Source organism: Bombyx mandarina, chromosome 04, assembly GCF_030267445.1.
Source record: "Bombyx mandarina strain Sakado chromosome 04, ASM3026744v2".
NCBI lineage: Eukaryota > Metazoa > Arthropoda > Insecta > Lepidoptera > Bombycidae > Bombyx > Bombyx mandarina.
Genome location: NC_143211.1, coordinates 3,772,543 through 3,797,315, shown reverse-complemented (window position 1 = coordinate 3,797,315; position 24,773 = coordinate 3,772,543). Strand labels below are relative to the sequence as shown.

At 37.9% G+C, this 24,773-nt stretch overlaps 1 protein-coding gene across 1 annotated transcript in view; it reads left to right on the top strand.

Moving 5' to 3' along the window:
- Positions 1-1,207: 1,207 nt before the first annotated feature.
- Positions 1,208-24,773, top strand: part of LOC114249238 (homeobox protein aristaless) — a 95,224-nt gene continuing 71,658 nt past the window's right edge. The window contains exon 1 of the mRNA XM_028182733.2: positions 1,208-1,870. Within this exon, the coding sequence (XP_028038534.2) occupies positions 1,633-1,870 (238 nt within the window). The 5' untranslated portion in view covers positions 1,208-1,632. The remainder of the gene's footprint in view (positions 1,871-24,773) is intronic.

Here is a 24,773-nt window from a genome sequence, read left to right as displayed (position 1 = left end):
TAAGAAACTCCCAACCATACCATGAGCGAGGATGGAAAATGACCTCGTTGGACATGCGGAATACGGTTGCTCGCTTCTTCACTACTGTGTGCGTACACCTTATCATTTTGTTTGTTGTAGCTCTCTTCTACGGTAAAAATTTTTTCATCCGAAAAAAGAACTTCCCGATATTTTTTTCCCGCGTACCGCTTCAACAAAGCGCGGCATCTCTTCAGTCTCAGGTCCATTAGACGAGCATTCAAACGATGTCCTGTTTTTCTTCGATATGCCCGAAGCGCTAAGTCTTCATTTAACAGCCTTTTCACCGTGGTTCTGCTTAACCCCATCTGAAGGGCCAACAGTTTCTGCTTACGTTTGGGATTTCTTTGAATTCGCGCCTTCACAGCTTTTATCACTGCTGGAGTCCTAACAGACCGAGGGCGACCACTTCTTGACCTGTCATCTACACTAGAGTCTTCATTGTATCGTTTGATGGTACGATAAACGAATCTTTTGGTTATATTCAAATTTTTCAGTATGTTAAAAAATTGAATTGGCGCGTAACCGCAACGATGCAACGCAATAACTGCAACACGGTCTTCTTTAAGCGTCCACTCCATATTTAAAAATGAGTAAAATTCTAAAAGTATACATTTTTATTTTCGAACAATTCGAAATTCGTATTCAATAAACTTTTTTGTGGCCAGCATTCTAAAAGAAAAGTTTTTACTGTGTGACAATACTTATGACCTGACTAGTTATATATAGATTAAATGATGAGAGCATTGACTGGGATTACCGCATCGTATTTTTAAATTGTTACTAATAGAGCCATCTAAACGGATATATGTAAAAGACATGTAAAACAACTCACATTAAAAACTATAATATAATTCATTTCATAAAATAAAACAATTATAAGTAATAATACACAATTTATAACAAGTGTAAATGATTTATAATAAAACACACACCGAAACATAGATACCAAATAAATACAATTACAGAACGGAGCCGAGACTTACCCTCCAGCACAAACGTACATTCAAATTAAAAATCTAAAGCGGACACTATCTTTAAACGCAATTACAGCTCATCAATTGAAAAAATCGTATGCGTTGTGTCGGTAAAAAAAACTTGCGATTGCAATTAGTTCGGTGATGCAGCGTGGGCGGGAGGCTCCGCCTTGGAGGCGTGAGGAGGGCCGCCGGAGTGCGCCGCACAGGAGGGAACGCGGCCAGTCGCCCTCGCAATCGCGGACTCAACGCGCGCTGAACGTTCACATCGCGAATAAAGCGCGAATAACCACACAAAATACGGATACCGTTTGCCAAAAAAAAAAAAACTCACAGTTGTTTTTTGTTTCTTTTTGACACCTGTCAAATGAGTGAACGCTTTGTGACTGTATTGTGCAAGTGAGATCGAAAGTGTCTGGCGCGAGAAGAAAGCTCCGCGATACGACGATGACAATTGATTAAGCTATAATATTATTTTGATTTTTTTTTGAATCAAAATATATAGTTCCATTATTTTGAAATGCATTCTGATTGCGATGCGCCCCGACTAATGTTCTTAGTTTAAAAATGTCAAAGGAAAACAGAAAGACATGTATGCGTTTATGTAGCGTTCTTCTGAACGTAAGTGCGTGTGAATATGGACTTGACGACTCGTCGCGGGGATATGTTGGACGGAGCCGTCCCGGAATCTATATCAATGAACGGTTCGAATCAGTGCCGAGATATTGTGAACGGACCCCAGAGCGGTAGTGACGTCACCGGTGTTACCGCCGACGTGCAGGTCCCTAGGAAAATTAACTCTTTCAGTATACGGAACTTGGTCGGCGGAGAGGACTCGAATCAGACAGCCGACGGAAACGTGACCGTAAATGATGGTAGGTACAGTATATTTTAAAATAATTTTTATTCAATTTTTTTTATTAAACCTGGTAGGCAAACGAGCATACGGCCCACTTGATGGTGAGTGGTTATCGTCGCCCATGGACTTCAGCAATGCCAGGGGCAGAGCCAAACCTCTGCCTACCTTACTTACTGCCTGCCTTACATAAGAACGGATAATTATTTCCTTTTTTCTTACTTTTCGAATATTGCACTTATTTGTTTCACTAGCAGATGAGTCGGACGAGCTTAAGGTAGACTAGCTAATGGCCCTTAAGTTAACGCTGTTACTAAGCTTATAGCCATCATAACAGCGCGCGGTAAAAAACGTCTTGGTGTGCCCCTGGTATTGCTGTCGTCCATGAGTGACGGTAACCAATGACTATCAGATGGGCCGTGTGCTCTTCTGTCTGTCTACAAGGGCAATAAAAATACCATAGTGTATTCCGACGCTCAACACATGATATCTAAATCTTAATTGTTTTGTATATATCCGCGCGGCTTTGCATGCTTTGTATGAAAATAGACAAAGAAAACAGTTAAGTACCGTTTCCTCCTGTTTCTTTTGCAGATTTTCTTTTTTTTCTGTTTTTGTTTAGTAATTAATTATTGACGAGCTTTGGTGGTTTTTTTTGTCAATAATAAAGCGATACAAGAAATGGGATATGTAGAATTAGTGTTCTTATATTTTAAGCACAGTAGCAGTTTTATGCGTGTTGGTTTTTGAGAATCGGTCAGCATGTTCTAGAAATAGATCAATGTTGGTACTGACACAACACCTTCTAGAAGTATTTTTCGTTCTCTCTATCTGTTAAAGTTTTTCAATGAATATATATATAGATGATGATTCTTTAGTTTGAACACATTCTCGAAACAAGCAAACTTTGTGTTAACGAATCTAAGTCTTGAGGAATCAGTGATTATAGTCGAATTTCGATCGTTTTGGGCGAATATCAGCCAATTTAAAACAACGTTCAAAAATTGTCAAGTTGTCACTACCGATTTTGGTACCATTCAATTTTGACATATTACAGATTCCTAATATAAATGTGATATTTTTGTTTGCTTTTTTTTATTTAATTAATTTAATGTCATTAGATCAGACACATATTGCATGTAGAATTGACGAGTAGTTATAGTCTTATAAATATATAAATACGTGTTCTGTAAATTCTCTGAGGAACAGTCTGAGGAATTAACTATTTTTCTAAAATTTTGCTCATCCACACCAATTAATTTTAGCAAAATTTTACAAATCATATTTATATTGCGAGATATGTATTCTGAAATGCAAATAAACTCTTTTCGCAGTTTGAACATTAAACTCGATTCAAATTATTATTGAACGGAAAGGCAGCGATTGTACTATAGAATTGACACTTAGAACTCATGTATTAAGGCGGGTGGCGGCATTCACCTTGCCGATGTCAATGAGTTCCGATCCCTTAACACCAGCTGTGAGCTCGTTCGCTCCAAACAATAACAAAAAACACCTACTGTCATGTGTCCTAGTTTGTAGAAAGTCGTTACAAAATAAAAATGGAACTTCGATCTTATGTATTAAAGAGGATTTGTGATCACTACTTAATTCGTAATGGTTACCCACAAACTTAATTCAGTGGATCACGGGGTCGTCCGCCAACCTAAGCCAATAAGCCAAGCCTGAAAAAAACTGTGGATCCACCCGTCTATCAGCATACGATCGTTTTTATTGCCTTCTACTTAATTAAAAATATTAACCCAGACATTTCGTAAAATTAATAAACTTTAATTGGTTGTGTCGTAAAAAAATAACGTTTTTCAATACATTATCTTATATTAATATTAATTATAAATATTATTTATTACGAGAAAACGTTTGAAAATTTTAATTTAACATAATGTATATTTATGTTTTAGTGGTTTTGTATGTATTAAAACAGCCACACGGCCTGACTTCGCACGAGTGCCTTAGGGAAGAAACTACATAGCTGATGTAATTAATCGAAGTTATAGATGAATAGTGTCACTCCCGGATCCCGGGATGGCTTTGTCCGGAACAGAGCTAGCTACCTTTCCGGGACAAAAATTCCGGATACACTACGCACACAATTCAGTTCGCCACATTCACAGTAGTACCTCTTAAAGGCACACTGGCATATACCAGTACACTGGTACTGATACCACTGGTACACAGGTACACTTCCATAATTGAATTATTAATGAATAAAGGATAAATAAGAACTTTGCCTCTTAAACAGTATACAGATAAACCAATAAGGCACCCTCATAGATGAACCTCATGTGTCAAATAATAATAATACTTAGATTTAAATTAGCAATTTTAATTCAGACATTGTTTAGAATAAAAATCGATTTTTCTCAACTTAAAAGTAATATAGTTTAAACTATTTAGAAGATCATATATTCAGGGAAGCCGTAAGAAAATTGATTGCGAGATCTCAAAAAACTAGCGAATGATGACGATTAGTATCAACTGTTATTAAGTATCATAGACTTTAGATTGTCCGATTACAATAATCTACTAAATACTACAAATACATGAGGAATAAAAGGTATCATGAGTTGAACAGTCCTTTTTCTCTGTGTGTCCTCAGCGCGGACATCTCCTAGAAAGGGAAAGAGAAACATTGATTTTATTCCATTTCCATACGAAATACCAAAGCAAAGTCCTGATATCCTAACCCGTTATTCACATTTACCTTTATTGTATATTATATAACTGAGACTTAGAACTCATGTTTCAGGGTGGGTGGCAGCATTTACCTTTATTGTATAGTATGGACTCCGGTAACCACTTACTGGTGGTAGGACCTCTTGTGAGTCCGCGCGGGTAGGTACCAACACTCTGCCTACTTATGCCGTGAAGCAGTAATGCGTTTCGGTTTGAAGGGTGTGGCAGCGGTTGTAACTATACTTGAGACCTTAGAACTTGTATCTCAAGGTGGGTGGCGCATTTACGTCGTAGATGTCTATGGGCTCCAGTAACCACTTAACACCAGGTGGGCTGTAAGCTCGTCCGCCCATCTAAGCATTAAAAAAAAACTTAACATCAGGGGGACCGGCTCATTTATGCATCTAAGCAATATCCAAATAAAAACCTGCATGCATTCAAAGGAAGTTTAAAAAGAGGATTCCGGAGTAAATACAATGTAATAATTACTATTGATATCTAAAGGTATTGAGATTCCGAACAAGCGAAAAGACACCACCGCCCAGCCCATTTCTGCCGCGAAGAAGTCATGCTTTCGGTTCGAATTTTGAGACAAATGCAATACAATTGAGACTTCGGGCATCATGTCTGAAGATTGGTGACATCATTCATGTTCTATGCCCTCTAATGCCCACTTCACACAAGGTAGATCGTCAAATCATATACTAATCGAGAATAATAAACTCAAATCTTCAAACGTCAATATGAAAACATAATTTAAAAAACTTTTTTTTTCTTCCAAATTAAATTAATCGAATATTATAATCAGATTATTAATGAAGCGAACAATCAATTATTCGTATATTTCGAATTATGAATAATATCGTAATCTGACATCAACATAACTAGCATATAATTACAAGGAAATAAAAACTGGTCGTCATAATATTGATTATATAGTTTTTCGTATAAATTATATGCCATAAACAAGTATGGCGGTGTGATGACGTCATTTGCTAATTGTAAACAATGTTTCCAGGTTTCAGTTACACTTGTCGATTCAATGATGGTATATTCCACGCGTTTCTTCTTGCAATAATAATCTAATTTAAAACTTTATTAATAATGTTCATACAAAGAAAACAAACACAGGAAAATAAATGCGCGTGTAGTTTATTATTTTTCTATTTAAATTTATTTACGTAATAATAGTATTAAAAGTACATATATAAAATACTACTGTGTCAAGAAAGCCCCGAGAAAAGATTAATAATCCAAAAAATATTAGGTATTCATCCTAAATTTATTTTATGACTTTTAAAGTATGCTCCTTAAGAAACAATACACTTACGCCAAAAAAATATCCTTTATATCTTCTATCGAATACTCGTAGTAATAGTAGTCTAGTAGTAGTCTATCGAATAGTAGAGGCCAAGAAGTGGTAATCTGAGTTTAGGAAAAAGAAAGATGTTGGCTGGAGTCATATCTGGCGAATAAGGTGACTGTTTCTTTATGGTATTTGTTCAATGTTTTGTCAAAAATTCGTTTACAATGATAGCCTTGTTTGAAAATTATTGTGGTACAAAGTCCAAGAATTTTCTTTTCACAAATCTGGCCTTTTTCGTCGAATTAAATTCTTAAACGTCGCAAAATGCTCAAATAATATTCTTTATTTACCGTTTTACCTTCCGGCAATAATTCCGGGTTCTTTTTTTTATAATTATTCTAGTGACCTCGAGGGATCATACTAGATTCACCGAGCGAGTAGGTGAGCTTACAGGTCTCTAATCTGGGGACGTTGCTAACACTAGCTCTAGCAAGACCAATGCTTCGCAGAATCTACCACCGGATCAGTAACGCGACCCACTGAGAAGATCCAGTGAGAAATTCAGTGGGCTTCCAGTTGCACAGCACCGAGATAGTCAGAGAAAACAGTCAACTTGTCTTTGACTTTTGATCGACTTTGGCGTGGTTTTTTAGGTTTCGGTTTAATTGGAAGGCGCCACTTCGAACCTTGTTGACTAGTTTGCATATCAAACTCGTAAATCCACCTTTCGTGACCAGTAATAATGCCTTTCATGAAGATTGGGTCGGAAAATTAACTTGTTCTAACTTTTGATCTTTTTCGGACTGGATAGGATAACCACAACATATTTCATACCCAAACTATTAAATGGTACGGATAGACTCGCGGAACACAGAATTTTCGGTGGCTATCTCCCTTAAACTTGAATGAGGATTTTCGGTCACTATTTCCTCCACTTTTTCGATGCTGATTTCAGTTGCAGACGTTGATGCCCTATCAATGCGAGGCAAATCTTCCTTTACACCTCGACCGATTTTGAACGATATGTACCACCCATAAGCGCTTGTTTTTGACAAAGTCAATTCACCGCAGGCCTTCTGTAACATTGTCATTGGCGATGCAAGGCAAACCCTTCGTTCGATGTTTTTGTCCATTATGTAATTCGCAATACACACTAAAATTATAGAATTAAAACAGCACTGTATTGAATCTAAATAACAAATGCAAGTCACACTCCGCGCCAAAATGGAAAACAGCTGTGCCAATCTAAAAACAACAAAAACATTTGAATTTGTATCTATTATAAAATCATCCTTTCCCGATACTTTTTTGACTGAAAACATCATTTAAAGGTGCTGCTTATTTAAAAATGAAATATTATGCAAACCTTATAAAGGAGACCAAATTGGAGATTTGGTAGTGAACAAAAAAACTTGACCAAAATTGTGACATAATTTTTTTTCTAAATTTTTCCCTAAAAAGCAGTGAGTAAATCTTCTACCGAGTTCTCCACAGAAGATATTTCGCCGTTCTTGCTCGGAAAATTGTCGGTCTGTACGTTGTTGTTGGAAATTTATTCTTTTACTATTAGTATTGTATAAAAACGTGTCTTGAAAATGTCGTTAACGTCTTTTAGGTTTTTGTCAAATAGGCTTTATATTAGCTACCCCTACACAACTATTGCTTATACATTACGATTACACGTAATGATTATACAGTAGTGCGATAACTTTTATGCATCAGAAGATGTATAATTATATTTCATTATAATTTTACCCTTGAATTCGAGCTACAGGTGATTCTTTTGTCGCGTTGCGTGTAGGGCTGTACACATTTTTCGGTAAAATACACATAATAAATTGCGATTTTAAAATTTGTCGCTTACGAATAAGTGGCACTACCACCTGTCTCCCTTTTCTGAAACGATTTCATTGCAACCCTCATTACATTACGTATAAAACGACAGTAGTGCAACTGTAATATGGTAATGTAATACGTCTGATAATTTGTACTACCCTCCAATTTTTCTTTTTTTGATTGTATTTCATTAACGATTTTCAGCCGTGTGTTATCCCGACCTATCCTTAAATGCCTCGATTGCAACATGACGTCACATAGTTCTGACTTCTGCGAGTGCACCATCTCGCAGAAGGAGGCGGCGGGGCGAGTGAGGCAAAGCTCTCCTCACTACGCAGAAATCTGCCGCCGCCGAGCAGGGGGTCGGGACCGGGGTCTCGTCCGTAACCCGGCCCTCTAAGAGCTTCGGGCTCCACCCGTTTTGTGCGGGAAGGAGCCTAGGCGTGGGGCGGCGTGGTAAGCCGCGTTCCCCCGACCGCTCCGGGGGAAGGTGTAGCGCGGCGCCATCAATGCGGGCTCTTGGCCCGTCGACCAAGGGAACCGGCGGTCGTGTCGCTGGCGGCCGCCGGTCCGGCGTCTGGGGGACGGCGGGATGGATGTAATATGCTCTGCGTAAGCCCTGTCCCGCCGTCTCAATAGCTCCGACTGGGTTCCCACCCGGCCCGGGGTAGGGCGCCGGCTGTGAGCGGCAAGAGTTTTTAGTGAGGTTCAACTCTCACATACCCCACCCGCACGGGGGCGATTTTCTCCTGTGGAAAAAAAAAAGAAAAAAAGGGGGAGTAAAGAACCATGCAAGGGAATTCAATTCTAAGCTGGCAGTTATAAACGGCAAAAAACTATAGATGACCAAAGCCTTTTTCAAGTCGCGTATGCCTAATATATTATGATTATCTAACAACTTCTAAATTCTACTGCAAACCCAGTGCTCTTCTGATAAAAAAAAAATGTCCAAAGGCTCTCAAAAATGATTTTTATTTATTATTCAGGAGGAAATTTTCGAATTTTCGCTTTCGCATCGGGGCAATAAGCGAGACATTTTGTAATTGAACTGACTAAGCGCGATCTCTCAACAGCCCGCGCCTAAAACCCGGGTGAAGGAGAACCCAACCATTGTGGGCGGTATGGAAGCAAGAAAATGCCTTTCTCCCGCCAACTCACCCCAACCCAGGGAACCCCGAAGTGACGGAAATCAGCCACGACCACTCTGGCCACCACCACCACCACCATTCCACCACCATTCCATGACCGCTATTCGAAACCCATACAGATTGCACTGCAAACTCGTACCACACAGCTACGACACTAAGCAGCCACAAGTTCGAATCGATGCAATGAGGACACGTTTCCGCTCCTAGCATTTGGGACAGACTGAGAACGTGATATATCATGTCTAAGTAGAATCCACAGAGATGACACTGCGGTCCGATCAAAGTAGGTACTTCCTAAAGCAATCGCAGATAGCCAGTACCTGCATGCGATTCACTCAGTCCCCTAGGGCCAAGTATCGAGCCTCGAAAATTACCTGCCTTTGTTCGCATGATGCTAGAACGGGGACGCAATACGCTAAGGTCGAACGTAAGGCAGCTCATCCATGGTAATCAGCAACGAGCGCCCCTGAGAAACAAGTTGATGTCCCCGATGACACACTTGCCGCGTCAAAGAAGATGGTGCAATAACCTCAATAGTCCTGACCGTGACAAGTTGCGGCCGTCGCAGCAGATTCGCTACTTTCACTGATAACTTCGTATAGGGCCGTCGACCGCACCACCCCATGTAAAGATGACGCGTTACTTAGTGAGACCCCCAGAGTCGAGAAGAAGCTGAACTAATTCGCTCACAGTCCCCAACAGCCAGGTTGATGCTAACCCTTAAAACATTAAGGATGTGTTTTAATTCTTTATTGTATGTATTAAGTACAATTCGGTATACCACGCCAGCTTCTCGAGCGGCTAACCCCGCAACATTACAATTCTTAGTAAGCTCTTAATGCATATCTATTTATTTTTGACGAGTTCGTATCCTCTTTGATTCTGCACGCTTAATCCATTAAATTAGTAGGAAAAAAAGTAAGACAAACAAAAAAAGATTTGGAAAATTTAATTCAATCTCATCAATATTTCGACTCGCACCACTGCAAATTTATATTATTGCACTTTTACGGCGTCGGCTCTGTAAACCGTACAAAGTTGGCGACAATTAAAATAATACGCTTCTCGGTACGCCTGAGCCTATTATTAGGTTTGTAATAAACCGTAATTTGTGCTCTTTCAATACCTGCATGCGCTAATTAACGTTTATTTGTGGCTTGATTGCTCCGTGATACGCAGTTTCTTGAAATGAAATATAATATAATAAAACAGTTTTTTGCGTGGCTTTTGTTTTAAGGCATTTTTGACGGGCAGTTGATATGCAAATGGATAGTCTTAAGATTCGCTGTAGATGATAGCAGCAACGAACTGTCGTGACAAGCGATCACAAACTCCACCGTATTGAGATAAGGGTTATAATACTTCATACTGAATACTAAATCGGCCCGCGATAAAATTAGACAAAAATAATTTGATATAATAATGATTTTAATCTTTTAATAAATGTATATTTTTTATTTGATCGGTTTTGTTAATTTTAAGTATGTTTCAATGATACTATGTACACATATGGACTTATTGTTGTCTGAAATAAAATAAATCATTCATTCATTCAATGACCGAATGGTATAAATTTTATGCATATGATTTGATTACACGCTCTTCACACCATCGCATATATATTTTGTGAACATAATGCAGGCAAACATATTATTGGAAAAAATGAATACTTATATCAGAATAAAACAATGTCATACTCGGTAAGCCTTTTACTTAATACGTAAATAATATTTATATTTGTCATTTGCCAAAATGAAAAATAAAATCACATTTTCTTTCTGTCTGAATTTCTTATCTCTCGCATTATTTTCAATCGTAAGCTTAAGTAGCCCACGATACCGAATATCTAATAAAAATATATATAACAAGCTTTTTAGTTGAATCGCAAAAATGTGAATGTGGTCTGTTAATGCAATAAGTCATAGATAACAGAAGTGATCTTGTGAAGTGGAGCAATTATCACTCATTCGTCATTCGCCTTTACTAGATTCGTATAAGGCAGGGATGTAATTATTTCAAAAAACAAACTTCTATCCTTACACGGTTCTGTATTAATAAGGAAATAATAATAATATTGTTTGGTTCGAAGTAAGTATCAGTTGAATGGAAATATTTTAAATGTATTCAACTGATAATTAATTTTAATAAAGTATTTTTATTTGATTTGTTTTGGTAATTTTAGGTATGTTTCAATGATACGATGTACATGTCGGCGTTACGCCAGGGTTTTCACACATAAGTTCTTTTACAATAAAAATACAATACAATTCTATAAAACTTTAACACTACTTGCTCATTACAAAAAGCCACGTCTTAGTTCTTACACAATTAGCCATTTTGCGATGGTTATAGCAACTACAACTTCCTTTTTACAAACAAATGTAATTACTGCGAAACAGTTCACAAAATATAGCTTAATATTCACAATACATATTTTAGTGATTTTTACATGACTGACATTAATTTATATTACATAATACTTTTAACATATATAAACTAACATTGTTATTATCCAGACTAATAATAGATGGCGCCAACATCATTTGCATAACAATTACAATACTTAATTAATTAATTACTGTTAATTGTAATCGAAATTATTATTAATATTTATGCTTTATTAATATTTAATTATTAATACAGTAATTTGTGTTTTTAAACAATAATCATATTCTGAACATTTTCACATGAAAACAGTGTCTAAATATTAAATATGGTAGAACAACAGTTTCATCTTGCTAATAAAAAATGAATATTAACATAGAATAAACTAAACTATATATTATTATGTTAATTATTGCCAATGGTGCCGTTTGTGCCCATATACACATGGGCTTGTTGTTGTCTGAAATAAAATAAATTATTAAATAATTAAACGGTATGACGTCATCGTTTCTATAGGTTAATGTGCCCTGCATTGTAAGACTGCACGTATGTACCGCCCCGCCAATTTCTGCCTAGAGGCAGAAATGCGTTTCAATTTGAAGGGTGTAAGGGCTTACTATGAAACTGAAACTTACAATTAGAACTCATATCTCAAGTGGAGTAGCGGCATTTACTATAGGATTAGTTAAAGACTTACCACTAGACAGGCCGAGAGTTGTTTCAGTCAAAAACAAAAAAGAGGTCGACACTATCGAAATGAAACTCAAAGGAAACTCCGAATGATTATCCAGTTTATTCTTTAGTTTATAGTTTATTTTTATTTTTTTTATTGCTTTGATGGATGGACGAGCTCACAGCCAACCTGATGTTAAGTGGTTACTGGAGCCCATAGACATCTACAAAGTAAATGCGCCACCCATCTTGAGATATAAGTTCTAAGGTCTCAAGTATAGTTACAATGGCTGCCCCACCCTTCAAACCGAAACGCATTACTGCTTCACGGCAGAAATAGGCAGGGTGGTGGTACCTACCCGCGCGGACTCTCAAGAGGTCCTACCACCAGTAAAAAATACTCACATGTTCGTGGTACCACATTTGATAATGTTCTTTAGAAAGCTTTGATCCCTTTGGTTGCTCTCAATTGTACCTAACCCTTTACTCTATATTCGATAGATATTCACGGTCTACAAGATACTCCCCTAATAATTATAATAATTTAACAAAATTGAATTATACGTATCATTCGTTCGAAGTAAAAAAAAAACCGCGAATTCAATAAAATGCGTGCTATTATATAGTGACGTGTCTGGCATAATATCGATGTTTTAATTTATCGATTATGTGATACTCGCGACCCGTTCGTGAGTGCGTTTATGGAACGCAGATGTTCAAAGAGTTTGCATTAATTTTTGACTCTGGCAACGTTTTCCGGTACCACGTTTTTGTTCGTGCGCAACTAGATGAATTTAAAAAACAAAATTAAAATTCGCTTACGAAAAAAAATATTATTATCAATATATTTTATCTGTCTTAATTTAGATTAATATTGATATTTGTAGGTTTCGTCACGTAAAATGCACTACACTCACTTTATTTCTGCAACCTCCGAAGTAAACACTAAATGCTGAAGACAGGATATTAACAATCAACTTCGCGCACTGCGATATTTACCACAATTGTAGCACGTATCATAAAACACTATAAAGTTTGAGGTCGTCGTGGCCTAACGGATAAGACGTCCGGTGCATTCGTGTTGAGCGATGCACCGGTATTCGAATCTCAGGCGGGTACCAATTTTTCTAATGAAATACGTACTCAGCAAATGTTCACGATTGACTTCCACGGTGAACGAATAACATCGTGTAATAAAAATCAAACCCGCAAAATTATAATTTGCGTAATTATTGGTGGTAGGACCTCTTGTGAGTCCGCGCGGGTGGGTACCATCAACCTGCCTATTTCTGCGGTGAAGCAGTAATGTGTTTCGGTTTGAAGGGTGGGGCAGCCGTTATAACTACACTTGAGACCATAGAACTTATTTCTCAAGGTGGGTGGCGCATTTGCGTTGTGGATGTCTATGGGCTCCAGTAACCACTTAACAACAGGTGGGCTGTGAGCTCGTCCACCCATCTAAGCAATAAAAAAAAAGTCAATTGGGAATGCAAGAAACAGAAGCTCTCCCGATATAGTTACTGATAGGCCAATAGAGAACAAACCAATTAATTGGAGTGTCCACCCTAAATTACTGTATCGTAATCTTTTAGGTGCACAGCTCTTCAGCCGACAAGCTTCATTTACTCTACCGTAGTTAAGAAGATGAAAAAATATAAAATTTTATAGAAGATTAATATTTATTTTATGTTATACCGAAACTTTAGTTGAGAAACTTTTAATTTCGATTTTCTACTTATTTCTTCAGAAATGGTAAACTTCGCAAATAAACTTTCAACTTCTAATACAGAGTGCATAAAAGTTAGGGGTAGAATTTTGGAAACAGGCTACGTACGTGTACGTATAAATAAAAGCATCTATAAGAAATTTTAAGCCCTCAGACACAGCCCAATGAGTTTCTCGCCGGACCTTCTCAGTGGGTCGCGTTTCCGATCCGGTGGTAGATTCTGCGAAGCACGGCTCTTGTTCGTGTTAGCAACGTCATCAGGTTTGAGCCCCGTAAGCTCACCTACTAGTTAAGACGACGCTGATATAGCCTCTCAAGCCTATCAGTTCAGGTAGGAAAAAAAAATTAAGGTTTGACCAAATCTAACTACAATAGCTTTACCAAACAATAGCTTAATGTTCGTTAATCAACTAAAAAAATACAGACAATAATTGTTTCGGAAAACTATTACGAATTAATTTATTCAGAATACAAAAAAACGAGTCGCGGACATAATTAGTTTACCTTTGTCAAGAAACATAAACCTATTTTTTGGTTTTTGCCATTTTAAACGCATTTTGTAAACAAGAATTTATTAAATTAATACAGACAATTAAAGGTTTTGCGCATTGTAAATACTATACTAGTAATTTTTATCGTAAACCGTTGATTAAATTACTTTTATAATTACTTTTTCACTTGGCAATGAGAATGCAGTCGTATCTGTTTCCTGGAAATATTCTTGAATTGTTTCTGCATTTGCAACACATGCAGAAACCGTTATTAACGTATAAATATATAAAAAAAAACATTTAATGTCTTTAAAAAGCCTTCTAACATATTGTTTTTATGAAGTTTCCAGAAATTTTGAAATTTCTCCATCCTTCCCTATTCCTGAACAAACAAAAATTTTATCCGGATTCCGAACTCGGGACCACCAAGGTCTCCGCTTAATCTCCTTTAACTACGAAACTTATGTTTTACTAACATATTTTCAAGGAATCCACACTTAAAATCCTTTTAAATTAACGCGACAATCTCTTTTAAACTTTAGCTCGTTAACTATCGCCACGTAATTTACTATCGAGCCGAAGGCACGCGAGAAATCCGAAACATTCAAATGTGAAAAATAAAAGCATGATATTCAGAAATCTTGACTCCAAATAAAGTGCTGATAACTTAACAAATGACTGATGTTTCTGGAATTTAAAACATGAGTTTTGTCGCACATAAATGAAAGCTTTAAGTTCATGGACTTAGAGTTTAATTTCGTTTGCGATTCTTGTGTTTTCCTAAAGGTTGACAAGGATATAAAAGGATTTAAGAGTGAGAGTTATCACGGGGACCCATTTGGAGCGCACGCGCCGGTCCACAGACTGACAAACGAAAAAAAGGAAAGGACTCATAAAAAGAATAAGCTGTCCCTTGTGTGATGGTAGAACTTCTGTAGTGTTTACTACTTCGATCAGCAATAGTTACGATTGTTGATCAAAGGTTTACTTACTATTAACGGTTGAAAATTTCTAATTACTATCATGTTGTAAAAATATTGGGTAAAAACTACAAAAAAACTATGAAAATTCCGGAAGCAAGTTTAGGACCAAACACCTGGGGCAGTTGAATAACGAAATACTTCAATAAAATCGTATGTGCTATTTGGCGTAAAATTTCTTTTTTGATTCAGGAAAACAAATGGATTCTGTTCTACTTTTAGTAGTTATGATTCATTAGGAAAACCCTTGCTGTTTACACACTTTCCGAAAATAATAATATTAAATTAATCAGAATCACTTAATATTCTAAAGTGAATTAATTAATTCAATTTTTCCTAGTATAAACGAGAAAAAACTAAATTAGCATTAAAAATATTTTCATGTAAAAATAACTGGAGTTTCTAAATCTTATAATGACCGTGAAATATGAACGTGAATATTTCATCATCTGACTTGAAGATTGTGCTCTTTTTTATAAAACAAATTTATCTGCTTACATTTTTACATTAGGCGAGTAACGATACTGAACCTCATAAATCAAAAATAAAAACATCACTTTATAATAAGTAAAGTCATTATTTATTATTAAACGCTAAATTTAACATAAATCATGACCTTGCTATTAATCCTATAAAGAAACAAGATAAAGATAAAATCTTCTAAGATATCTTATATTCAAAATCTGCAAGAAACGGGAGCTGCATTTCGGATCTAAGAAAATTGGAAATATTTTTATAGCATTTCGATCTATATTTACAACTATAAAATTACTTTTTTATGAATCTTTAACAAATCCTATACAATTAAGAATTTTCGCTATTATAGACATCTTGCGATTTCTCGGCATCCCTTAAAGCATATTGTTAAATACTACTCACGAAGCTTTGCGGGTAATTTGCTAGATAATTACTTGCCTTATCTGTCTAATTAAAACACCATTTGGCACACATATACCGTATTGTTATTGTCACTTTGTTCTGATGTTATCTACGCGTGATACTTGGTTGCGTTTCCTAGTTTTTTTATTATTTTTTTATTATGAGAATTAAAATAATTAAGCTTGCTCTGGATAGATATAGCTAATACTGAGCATCTATAGCGCTTAAAAATACGCAAGAGTATATGGGAGATAGTGTTTAGGAAGATGTACTTACGGTTGTTTCGGAATAATTGCCGTTTTAGACAGATGGGCAACATCTCGAAATCTCAAAATACGCTTTTTTTGCGTACGCCAAAGAGTCCCGTCATAGCTTCTTCTAGAAACCTCTTTAATCTTTCGAGCATCTCTGCTTCCACAATACTAGATGTGAAGCCCATTTATTGGTCTCCTGTGTCTATAGAAGCTCTGCCCAGGGGAATAAATAAGTGTTTATTATGTAGCCTACAAACAGTGATAGTACCAACCCCTGTTCTTGCCTTTGATTCTTATACTTGAAATAGTCATTCGGTTAATACTTGGTATTCGAGCTTGGGCTGGTATTTGCAGCTATTTGTATATCTTTTGTATCTATGGCTTTTCCTGCGTTTGTTGTTGACCTAAACTAATTTTTTTTTTCATTGTGACCAATAAATAAGCCGATTGTTTTATGCAAATAACACGTTTCAATTACACAACTATAATTGTTAATTTATCGAGTTTTCTTGTGATTTTCGCAGAGATTTTCTATTATACCAAATGGTGATGGTATAGTGTTTAAACTTTCAGAAAAACACTTTTTTGTCGTTTTTCTTTTTACCAGCCATTTCTAAATCATTACATACAATTAATCTATTTAGCATAACAGAACAAAATGTAACACAAAAGCAGTTCATTCATGCATACAACTTTGTTTATTATTTTGTAATTGATTTTTATACCTACTGAATAAATTTTACCTCAAGACTGAAGTTCAGCTCTAAGTGCTGGTATTTTCCCTAATTGCATCATTCAGCAATTCTCTTACTCTTTTAAATAAATAAATATTATTTTTCTTGTAATTCATTCATGGTTTTTTGGATCTTCCTCTAGGTCCATTCACATTTACGTTTTGCACTGACATTTAGATATTTTTTACCTTGCCTCATTACCCTTGCATCAGCAAACCTCAATACATCAGTCAAATGTTATTATGATGTCCTAAATTTAGAAGCATTTGTAATAAGAATGCATGCCTGAAGAAAATCACAATAGTTGCCAAATGCTTCTAAAATATTTTAACTACATTTGTGAATAAAAAGAACAAGGTTTTTGTTATTGCACACCACAAATAAGCAGAAGAATTACAAAACGCTTAATCTCCATTGTCATTTACATAATGAACTCCTAAAGTAACAATCGTTGGAGCTTCCCCTAAAGAGAAGCCATAATCCGTAGCTTACCTGCCGAAATGTAGGGTCTATAATTCAAATCAATTTATGCTACCTCGGTAAACACATGACACTGTCCAATTTCACCCTTTTTGTGTAATTGCATGCGCATTAGACCATCGGCTGTCCAACTTACACAACATTCATTTAGCCCTTCTGTCATCTGTGTATCATTATATCCAGTTCAATATGAATTACAAAAGAAGTAGAGAGTGGTATTATATTTTTCTTTCCTGCAGTAGATAAGCAGGTAAGTGCTGTACGTTAGGATGGGTCTTTAACATCATCGGTCACCGAATACCACATATCCCGCGCGCTTCCTGGATTAAGGAACCTGGAGTAGGTTCGGCCCTCCGCCGAAAAAAGGTAATGTATGGTGCTTTTAGTATCAATATGTTTTCTTTCGCAGCCACGAGATGTGGTGTCTAAGTCTTTATTACTGCTATGCGACTTTCACAGCAAAAAGCAGCTATAATACGACTTTTTGTCGAATTCAATTTATTTTTATAATATTTATAAAACTAATATGTACATATTTAATATGAGATTAATAAAATAACTAGATACCTAAGTTGCGCTGTGCTTTAAAATTAGAATCCACAATTTTAGGTTAGATTAAGTTATAAGGGTTTTAAAATGTTTTTGAAAATACTAAATTACGTATCGAGCTAGGTAGCAATGAAAAAAAGAAGTATCTTCCGTTTTACGCGCTACCAAATTCTCGTGTACAAAACGATTACAATCACTAATATTATTAAGAACTACTTAAGCCACGTTACAGGAGAACAACGTCCTTTTACCCTTTCGTTAAGACACGACACGACTAATAATTAGCCTACCATTAAGCCACACGCATCGCAGTGACCAAATGGGTATATTTTTTGCCGGACTGCCAAATTGCCCGACCGGGAACCGAGCTTGTGCATATTAAAACCACATTAGTACCCGTAATACTGTAGTTAATATCGACCATTATTGACGTGTGTGAGACTTTACGACTGTTGTTTGTTATATTGACACGTTCTTAGCGAATCTACTTAACTGAAACTTGTTAAGCTCCCCTTATGTCCTTGTTCTTCGAATTCTTTTCGCTGTGAAATCTTGTTTATGTTTTTTATTCTATGCAGATGTGCGTCTTTTAATCGATTCAATTGATGATGGCTCTCCATAGAAAGCTTCTGGTACCAAACTGAGAACTGACGATGGTAATACGCTTTTTGTTTCAACAATCGAGAGCATTTCTAGTTCAATGTAATTCCCACTTTGGGCAAAAATATACGTATCTCTCTCTAGTTATAAGAGTAGAGAATCGCAGATTTGGGCTAGAACATCGTGTGTGATTTGTTTCGAATTATTTATTTTATATAATACTAGCGACCCGCCCTCGCTTCGCTTCGGAAACATTAAAACACATATGAAACAAAAAAAAAAAAAAAAATTTTTTTAAAAAAAGTAGCCTATGTTCATCAGGGACAATGTCGGCTTCTAATGGAAAAAGAATTTTTCAAATCGGTCCAGTAGTTTCGGAGCCTATTCGAAACAAACAAACAAACAAATCTTTCCTCTTTATAATATTAGTATAGATTCTACTATTACGATAATGGACACAGTAAAACTAGGAGAAGAACTCATTGGGAAAGAAGAAAATGAGGAGTTGAAAATGCTGATTATCAGTAGGTTAATATTTGTTTTAAACTTTTATCTGTTCGATCAATTTGCCTTTTCCTCCTTGCTCACTGCTAAGCAATAGTGTGCATTATACCTATTACATATCTAGAGGTATCTATGAGACATTACTCTTTTATAACTGATACTTTTGAGTACCCACCCCTATCACAGTTCTCTATGATGTATAATGTCGTCATAGATGTCTATGGCTCTTAGATTAAACTTATTAAATTGCTGACAGAGCTGATTTATTTAAAAATAACGTTTTACTAATTTTATACCTAAAATTTTATAAGCACACAAACCATTTTTGAATAAAACAAAACAAATTTAATTTAATCCATAATATATTTTCATGACATCCACTCGTCAACGTGACATAAATAAATGGCTTCAAAGCGTTCCTTTACCATGAAATAACAAAACGTAACAACCTCATTAGTGCGGAATACTTTTACAATGATCACACAGTAAATATTAGATTACCACAAATTACACTAGACAATAAATGAGGCAATACAATTTGTTTAGCGTTATCTGTACGATCAACCAAAAGCAAAGGTTAGTAGAATGAATGTGTCGGTACAATCGTTGACAAAATAAATGAAAAATATTTCTAATGTATTTTAGTACACTCTAAGGAGAAAGCCTTGCGTTTTTTCACCGAATGGAAGAAAAACCTTGTTGAGTGACTTATGCTTTTGGGTTCTCTCGATACACGCTTGGTGCTTTTAGACATTCCAAGCACCAGTCAACGTTCTCTTCGAACTTGTGGAGAAGTTAATTTGCACGTGGAAAGAAATCGACTTGCAACTTAACTGATAGCCACACATTCTGAGTTCCCCTTCGAATCTTCAGTAGGTCGCGGCTCTGATCCGATTAGATCCGAGTGAATTAAGTGAAGCACTGCTCTTGCTTGGGCATATATTAGCAAATTATTTCAAGATGAGAACGTACCACACATAATAAAGTTATTAGAGTGAAGTATATATTAATAGCCCCTCGAGACTAATGGCAGACAGGAAGACTAAAAACAAATGTGTGTGTGTAGTACTTGTGATTTATGAAACGCATATAACTTTGTTAGATACTAAATACATTAAGGACCACGGCTCCACGAACTGGACTGTGGATTTTTGTACTGAGAAATAGATATTGATTCGATATATCTAGATTAATTTTGTCAACATTTCCAGTGGTGTAAACGATGGAATAATATTCGAAGACAACAGATCCAAATACTCACTAAAAGCCTAGTTTAATTCATTTATGATACGCGAACTTATTGAAAATTAAACCATATCTCTTGCAACATCCAATGTCATTGAATTGTATGCGTTTTCATACTAAGAGCATCCGTTTTTCAATCACTTATTCTCATATTTCATCAGATACGATGGTTTGCGCTTACCGGGAAACTGATGGCCTAATAATGAAGACGAAACCTCAAGTCGGACAAACTGTAGTAACTCAAGATACTCATATCCTAACAACTTTGTGAGTGAGTGTACAAAAGTAACAAGGAATAGTTACCGAAAACATTTGTATTACCTGACATTATTGGATTAATGTTCGAACGAAATTGCTCAATAAAAACTCATTACTAACGTTCGTAAACTCACAATCAAATTATTGGCTGCGTTGATGGATGTCTTCATACGATTCGGTAAAAACTATATCAATCATTATCGTGAAATTTCGTGTTTGTATTACGCTATTATCGAGATTAGTGAGTTTGTTTATACGTTTTTAACGTGTCAATAGTTGTGTGCTTTATAAATGCTTCGTGCTAGCCCATATAGGCACAGCCCATTGAATTTTTTGCCGGATCTTTTCAGTGGGTCGCGATTCAGATCCGGTAGTGGATTCAGCGAAGCACTGCTCTTGCTAGTTGGAATAGACCCTTAGGCTACCAATGATTAGGTAGGGCAAAATACTTCGTAAATATATACGTTAGACGTGCCAGCGTTTAGATATCCCAATCGAATTTAGGATTACTCTTTAATCAGTTATTTCGGTCTGAGTTAGTTCCTTTTATAGTTTTCCACAAGCGTCTTACTGGTGTGGTGACTGTAAAAATGTACCCTTAATCGAATGTTGAAATAAACTAAAATGAGTTGAACCGAGTCTTGAACTTAAAAAATTTCCGATGGACATAATAAACTTTTAGAAAATCGAACATATTTTTAACATAACGATATTCCTATTTATCACATATTTCTCTGTTTCTGCCGCTAAGCATACCTGTGGGACAATAATTGTACAATACAATTGGGATTTCTACATATGGTCCAAGATTGTAGTAACTGTCGCAGTTCCTGGAATATTTTATGCCATTTCCCGTTTCTGAACGGTCTAACACCGACTAGTCTACCAAATAAAATGCAATTGCCATCCTAGTGGGGATTTATAATTGGAACTTAAGAAGAGAAGGAATAAATATACAAATAGGCTGAATCTTATCATAAATCATATTAAATATTCTGCTAAGATCTTGAATTATCTCCAATCACGTACGGTATTAGGCCTACATCGGTGACCCATGCGATGTTGATGCGCTTCGTTAATCACTTCAGATCAAGGCAACTTTAGATTCTTCCACCAATTTATCTAGACGAATAAATAATCTCAATTAGCATTGTGTGAGGCCAACCAACTGACCCCTGTTTTTCGATTTTGTTCTAGATTTCAAACATTCCATTGAATTGTAGTTCCAGCTACCAAAGAACTTGAGAATTTGTAATTTGTTTCCTGTTTTATTCTGAGAATATCAATTGTTTTTTTTTTTATGATTGAAGGATTACTGGTGGCCTGGAGGCCTTTCCAGTTTCACCAGGGCAGGTGGGCGAGCAAAGGCTCAGCCAGGAGGGGTGGGATTTGCTAACAGCTACCCGAGCGCCTCCGAAGGAGACCTAACAGCTCAAGAGTAGCTGCTTCGCGAATGAATCTACTACCGGATCGGAATCGCGACCCGCTGAGAAGATCCGGCGAGAAACTCAGCGAGCTGATTCATGGGTTAGGTTGCACGGCGAACTCTTTGTCGAGTTCGGCGAGTACGGTTACCGAGGTCCCTAAGCCTGCTCCTAGTGTTAGAGCTGAAGGCGTCTAATGCAAAGGTTATTGGATCTGATGGATCCGTAAGGACGTGTCTAGGGCGTCGAGGTGACTGGCTCCTGCGTGATCAGGATTCGGGGAGTAGTCAGCGGCGGCAACGATAAGGCGATTATCATGACGCATAGCCTTATCGAAGTACCGTTCCGACGCTGACTTCATGTATTTCTGGATAGATTCGAGGCCCAGGTCGTCGTGTAGGTCAACGTTCCTCACGAACCACGGAGCTCCGACGGCTAACCTGCAAAAGCGGGATTGTAGAGATTGGAGGGTGTCTATGTGCCGCGTGAGCGAACACCACACTCGCGTAAGTCATGACGGGCCTTATGCAAGTTTTGTAAAGTGTCACCTTGTTCCGAAGGGACATTTTACTCCGCTTACAGATCATGGGGTAGAGTCTACCGAGAATAAACGCGGCACCGTCACGGACTGATTTTATATGCGGGCGGAATGTCATCGATGCATCCAGGGTAACGCCCAGGTACTTGACCTTCCTGGCCCAAGGTATGGGTTGTCTAAAGAGAGTAATCGGGGGTGTGAGATTCCTCCTCCTAATCCGGGAGGAAATCCGTGTGGAGCTTCCCCTCTGAAATAGCACCGCAGTACTTTTCGCTGGGTTGATGTCTATGCGCCATTTTCGGAACCACTGTCCTAGGGCTAGGGCTGCGCTCTGAAGCTTCTTCGCGATTAGGGACTTGTTTCTACTGGAATAGTAAACAGTCGTGTCGTCGGCGAATAAAGCTAAATGGGTCGGCGGCGACCGGGGAATATCGTTAACGAATAAGCTAAATAGGAGGGGTGAGAGAACAGAGCCTTGCGGGACTCCAGCTGTGAGAGGTCGTGGGGAGGAGCGGGTTCCCTCGACTCGATATCGAAAAGAGCGGTTCGACAAGAAGTCCCGTATGATGAGCACGAGACTATCCGGCACGCCCATGTTGAATAGTTTGAAAATCAAACCGTTGTGCCAGACTTTGTCGAACGCTTTTGCGACGTCGAAGAAGAGAGCTCCTGTGTATTTTTTTTTTTTTTTTTTTATTGCTTAGCTGTGTGGACGAGCTCACAGCCCACCTGATGTTAAGTGGTTACTGGAGCCCATAGACATCTACAACGTAAATGCGCCACACACCTTGAGATATAGTTCTAAGGTCTCAGTATAGTCACAACGGCTACCCCACCCTTCAAACCGAAACGCATTACTGCTTCACGGCAGAAATAGGCGGGGCGGTGGTACCTACCCGTGCGGACTCACAAGAGGTCCTACCACCAGTAATTACGCAAATTATAATTTTGCGGGTTTCATTTTTATTACCGTGGAAGTCAATCGTGAACATTTGTTGAGTACGTATTTCATTAGAAAAATTGGTACCCGCCTGCGGGATTCGAACACCGGTGCATCGCTTCAACACGAAAGCACCGGACGTCTTATCCGTTAGGCCACGACGACCACTAACTATAACGGCTTTGGTCGATTAAGCCCCACAAGAATGTGCTCCGTGAGGCGGTGCACCTGTTGAACGCATGAGTGATTTGTACGGAATCCGAATTGCTCATCGATGAGAATGCCCTTGGATGAGACGAAGTCTCTGAGGCGTTTGTAGAGCAGACGCTCATACAGTTTGCCTAGAGACATGAGGAGGCTAATTGGACGGTAGCTCGTCGGATGATTTTTTGGTTTACCGGGTTTATGTATGCCGATAACGTCCGCTTCTTTCCACACCGCAGGAAAGATACAGTTCGCCATAGCGGCATTGAAAATAGATGCCAACATCACGATGAGTTGGACGGGTAGAAGTTTAATAACGCGGTTGGATATACCGTCGGAACCGGGAGCCTTGCGAGGACGTAGGTCTTTGATCAAGTCTTTAACTTCCATCGGGGTGACGGGTGGTAACGCATCCGAGGGTGGCAAGGAGGCTCTGCGTTCTACCTCACTGTCTACTAATTCTACATGAACAGGGTCCACGGATTGAGTGCTGGGCGTGCACTGGGTTTGCAATGTATCGGCCAGCAGCTCTGCTTTTTCGTCATCATCAAAAGCCGCGAGTCGGCCTGAGGGGCCTACGAGGGGGGGCATAGTTACTACCGTATCCGATTTGAGAGTACGAGCTAAGCGGTGGTAAGACCTTTGGGAGGGCGCGAGTCCTTCTAAGAAATCAGACCATCTGGCATCTCGGACTTCGGCGATGCGAGACTTTACGTCGCGTTGTAGGGCACGCATTCGAATACGATTTTCCGCGGTAGGATACCTGTCGTAGGCGCGTATCGAGGCGTTCTTAGCTCTAAGGAGTTCCCTAATATCGTCGGACAATTTGAAGCGGTGAAGGAAGTCCTCCGCTACAACTTGTTTCGATGATCTATCTAATGTCGAGGTGATGTGTGACGTTAAGATGTCTATGGCTTCAGCGGTATCCTGAGGAGACGGGGTAGAGTCCGGGTTAAACGGGAGCGATGGTGGATCAGATTCAGCCAGGCTGATGCCCAGCGTGTTTCAATCCACCACAGTCCTCGTGACGGGAACGGAGTCGGGAGCGCGACCGAGCTTCATAACGACGGGA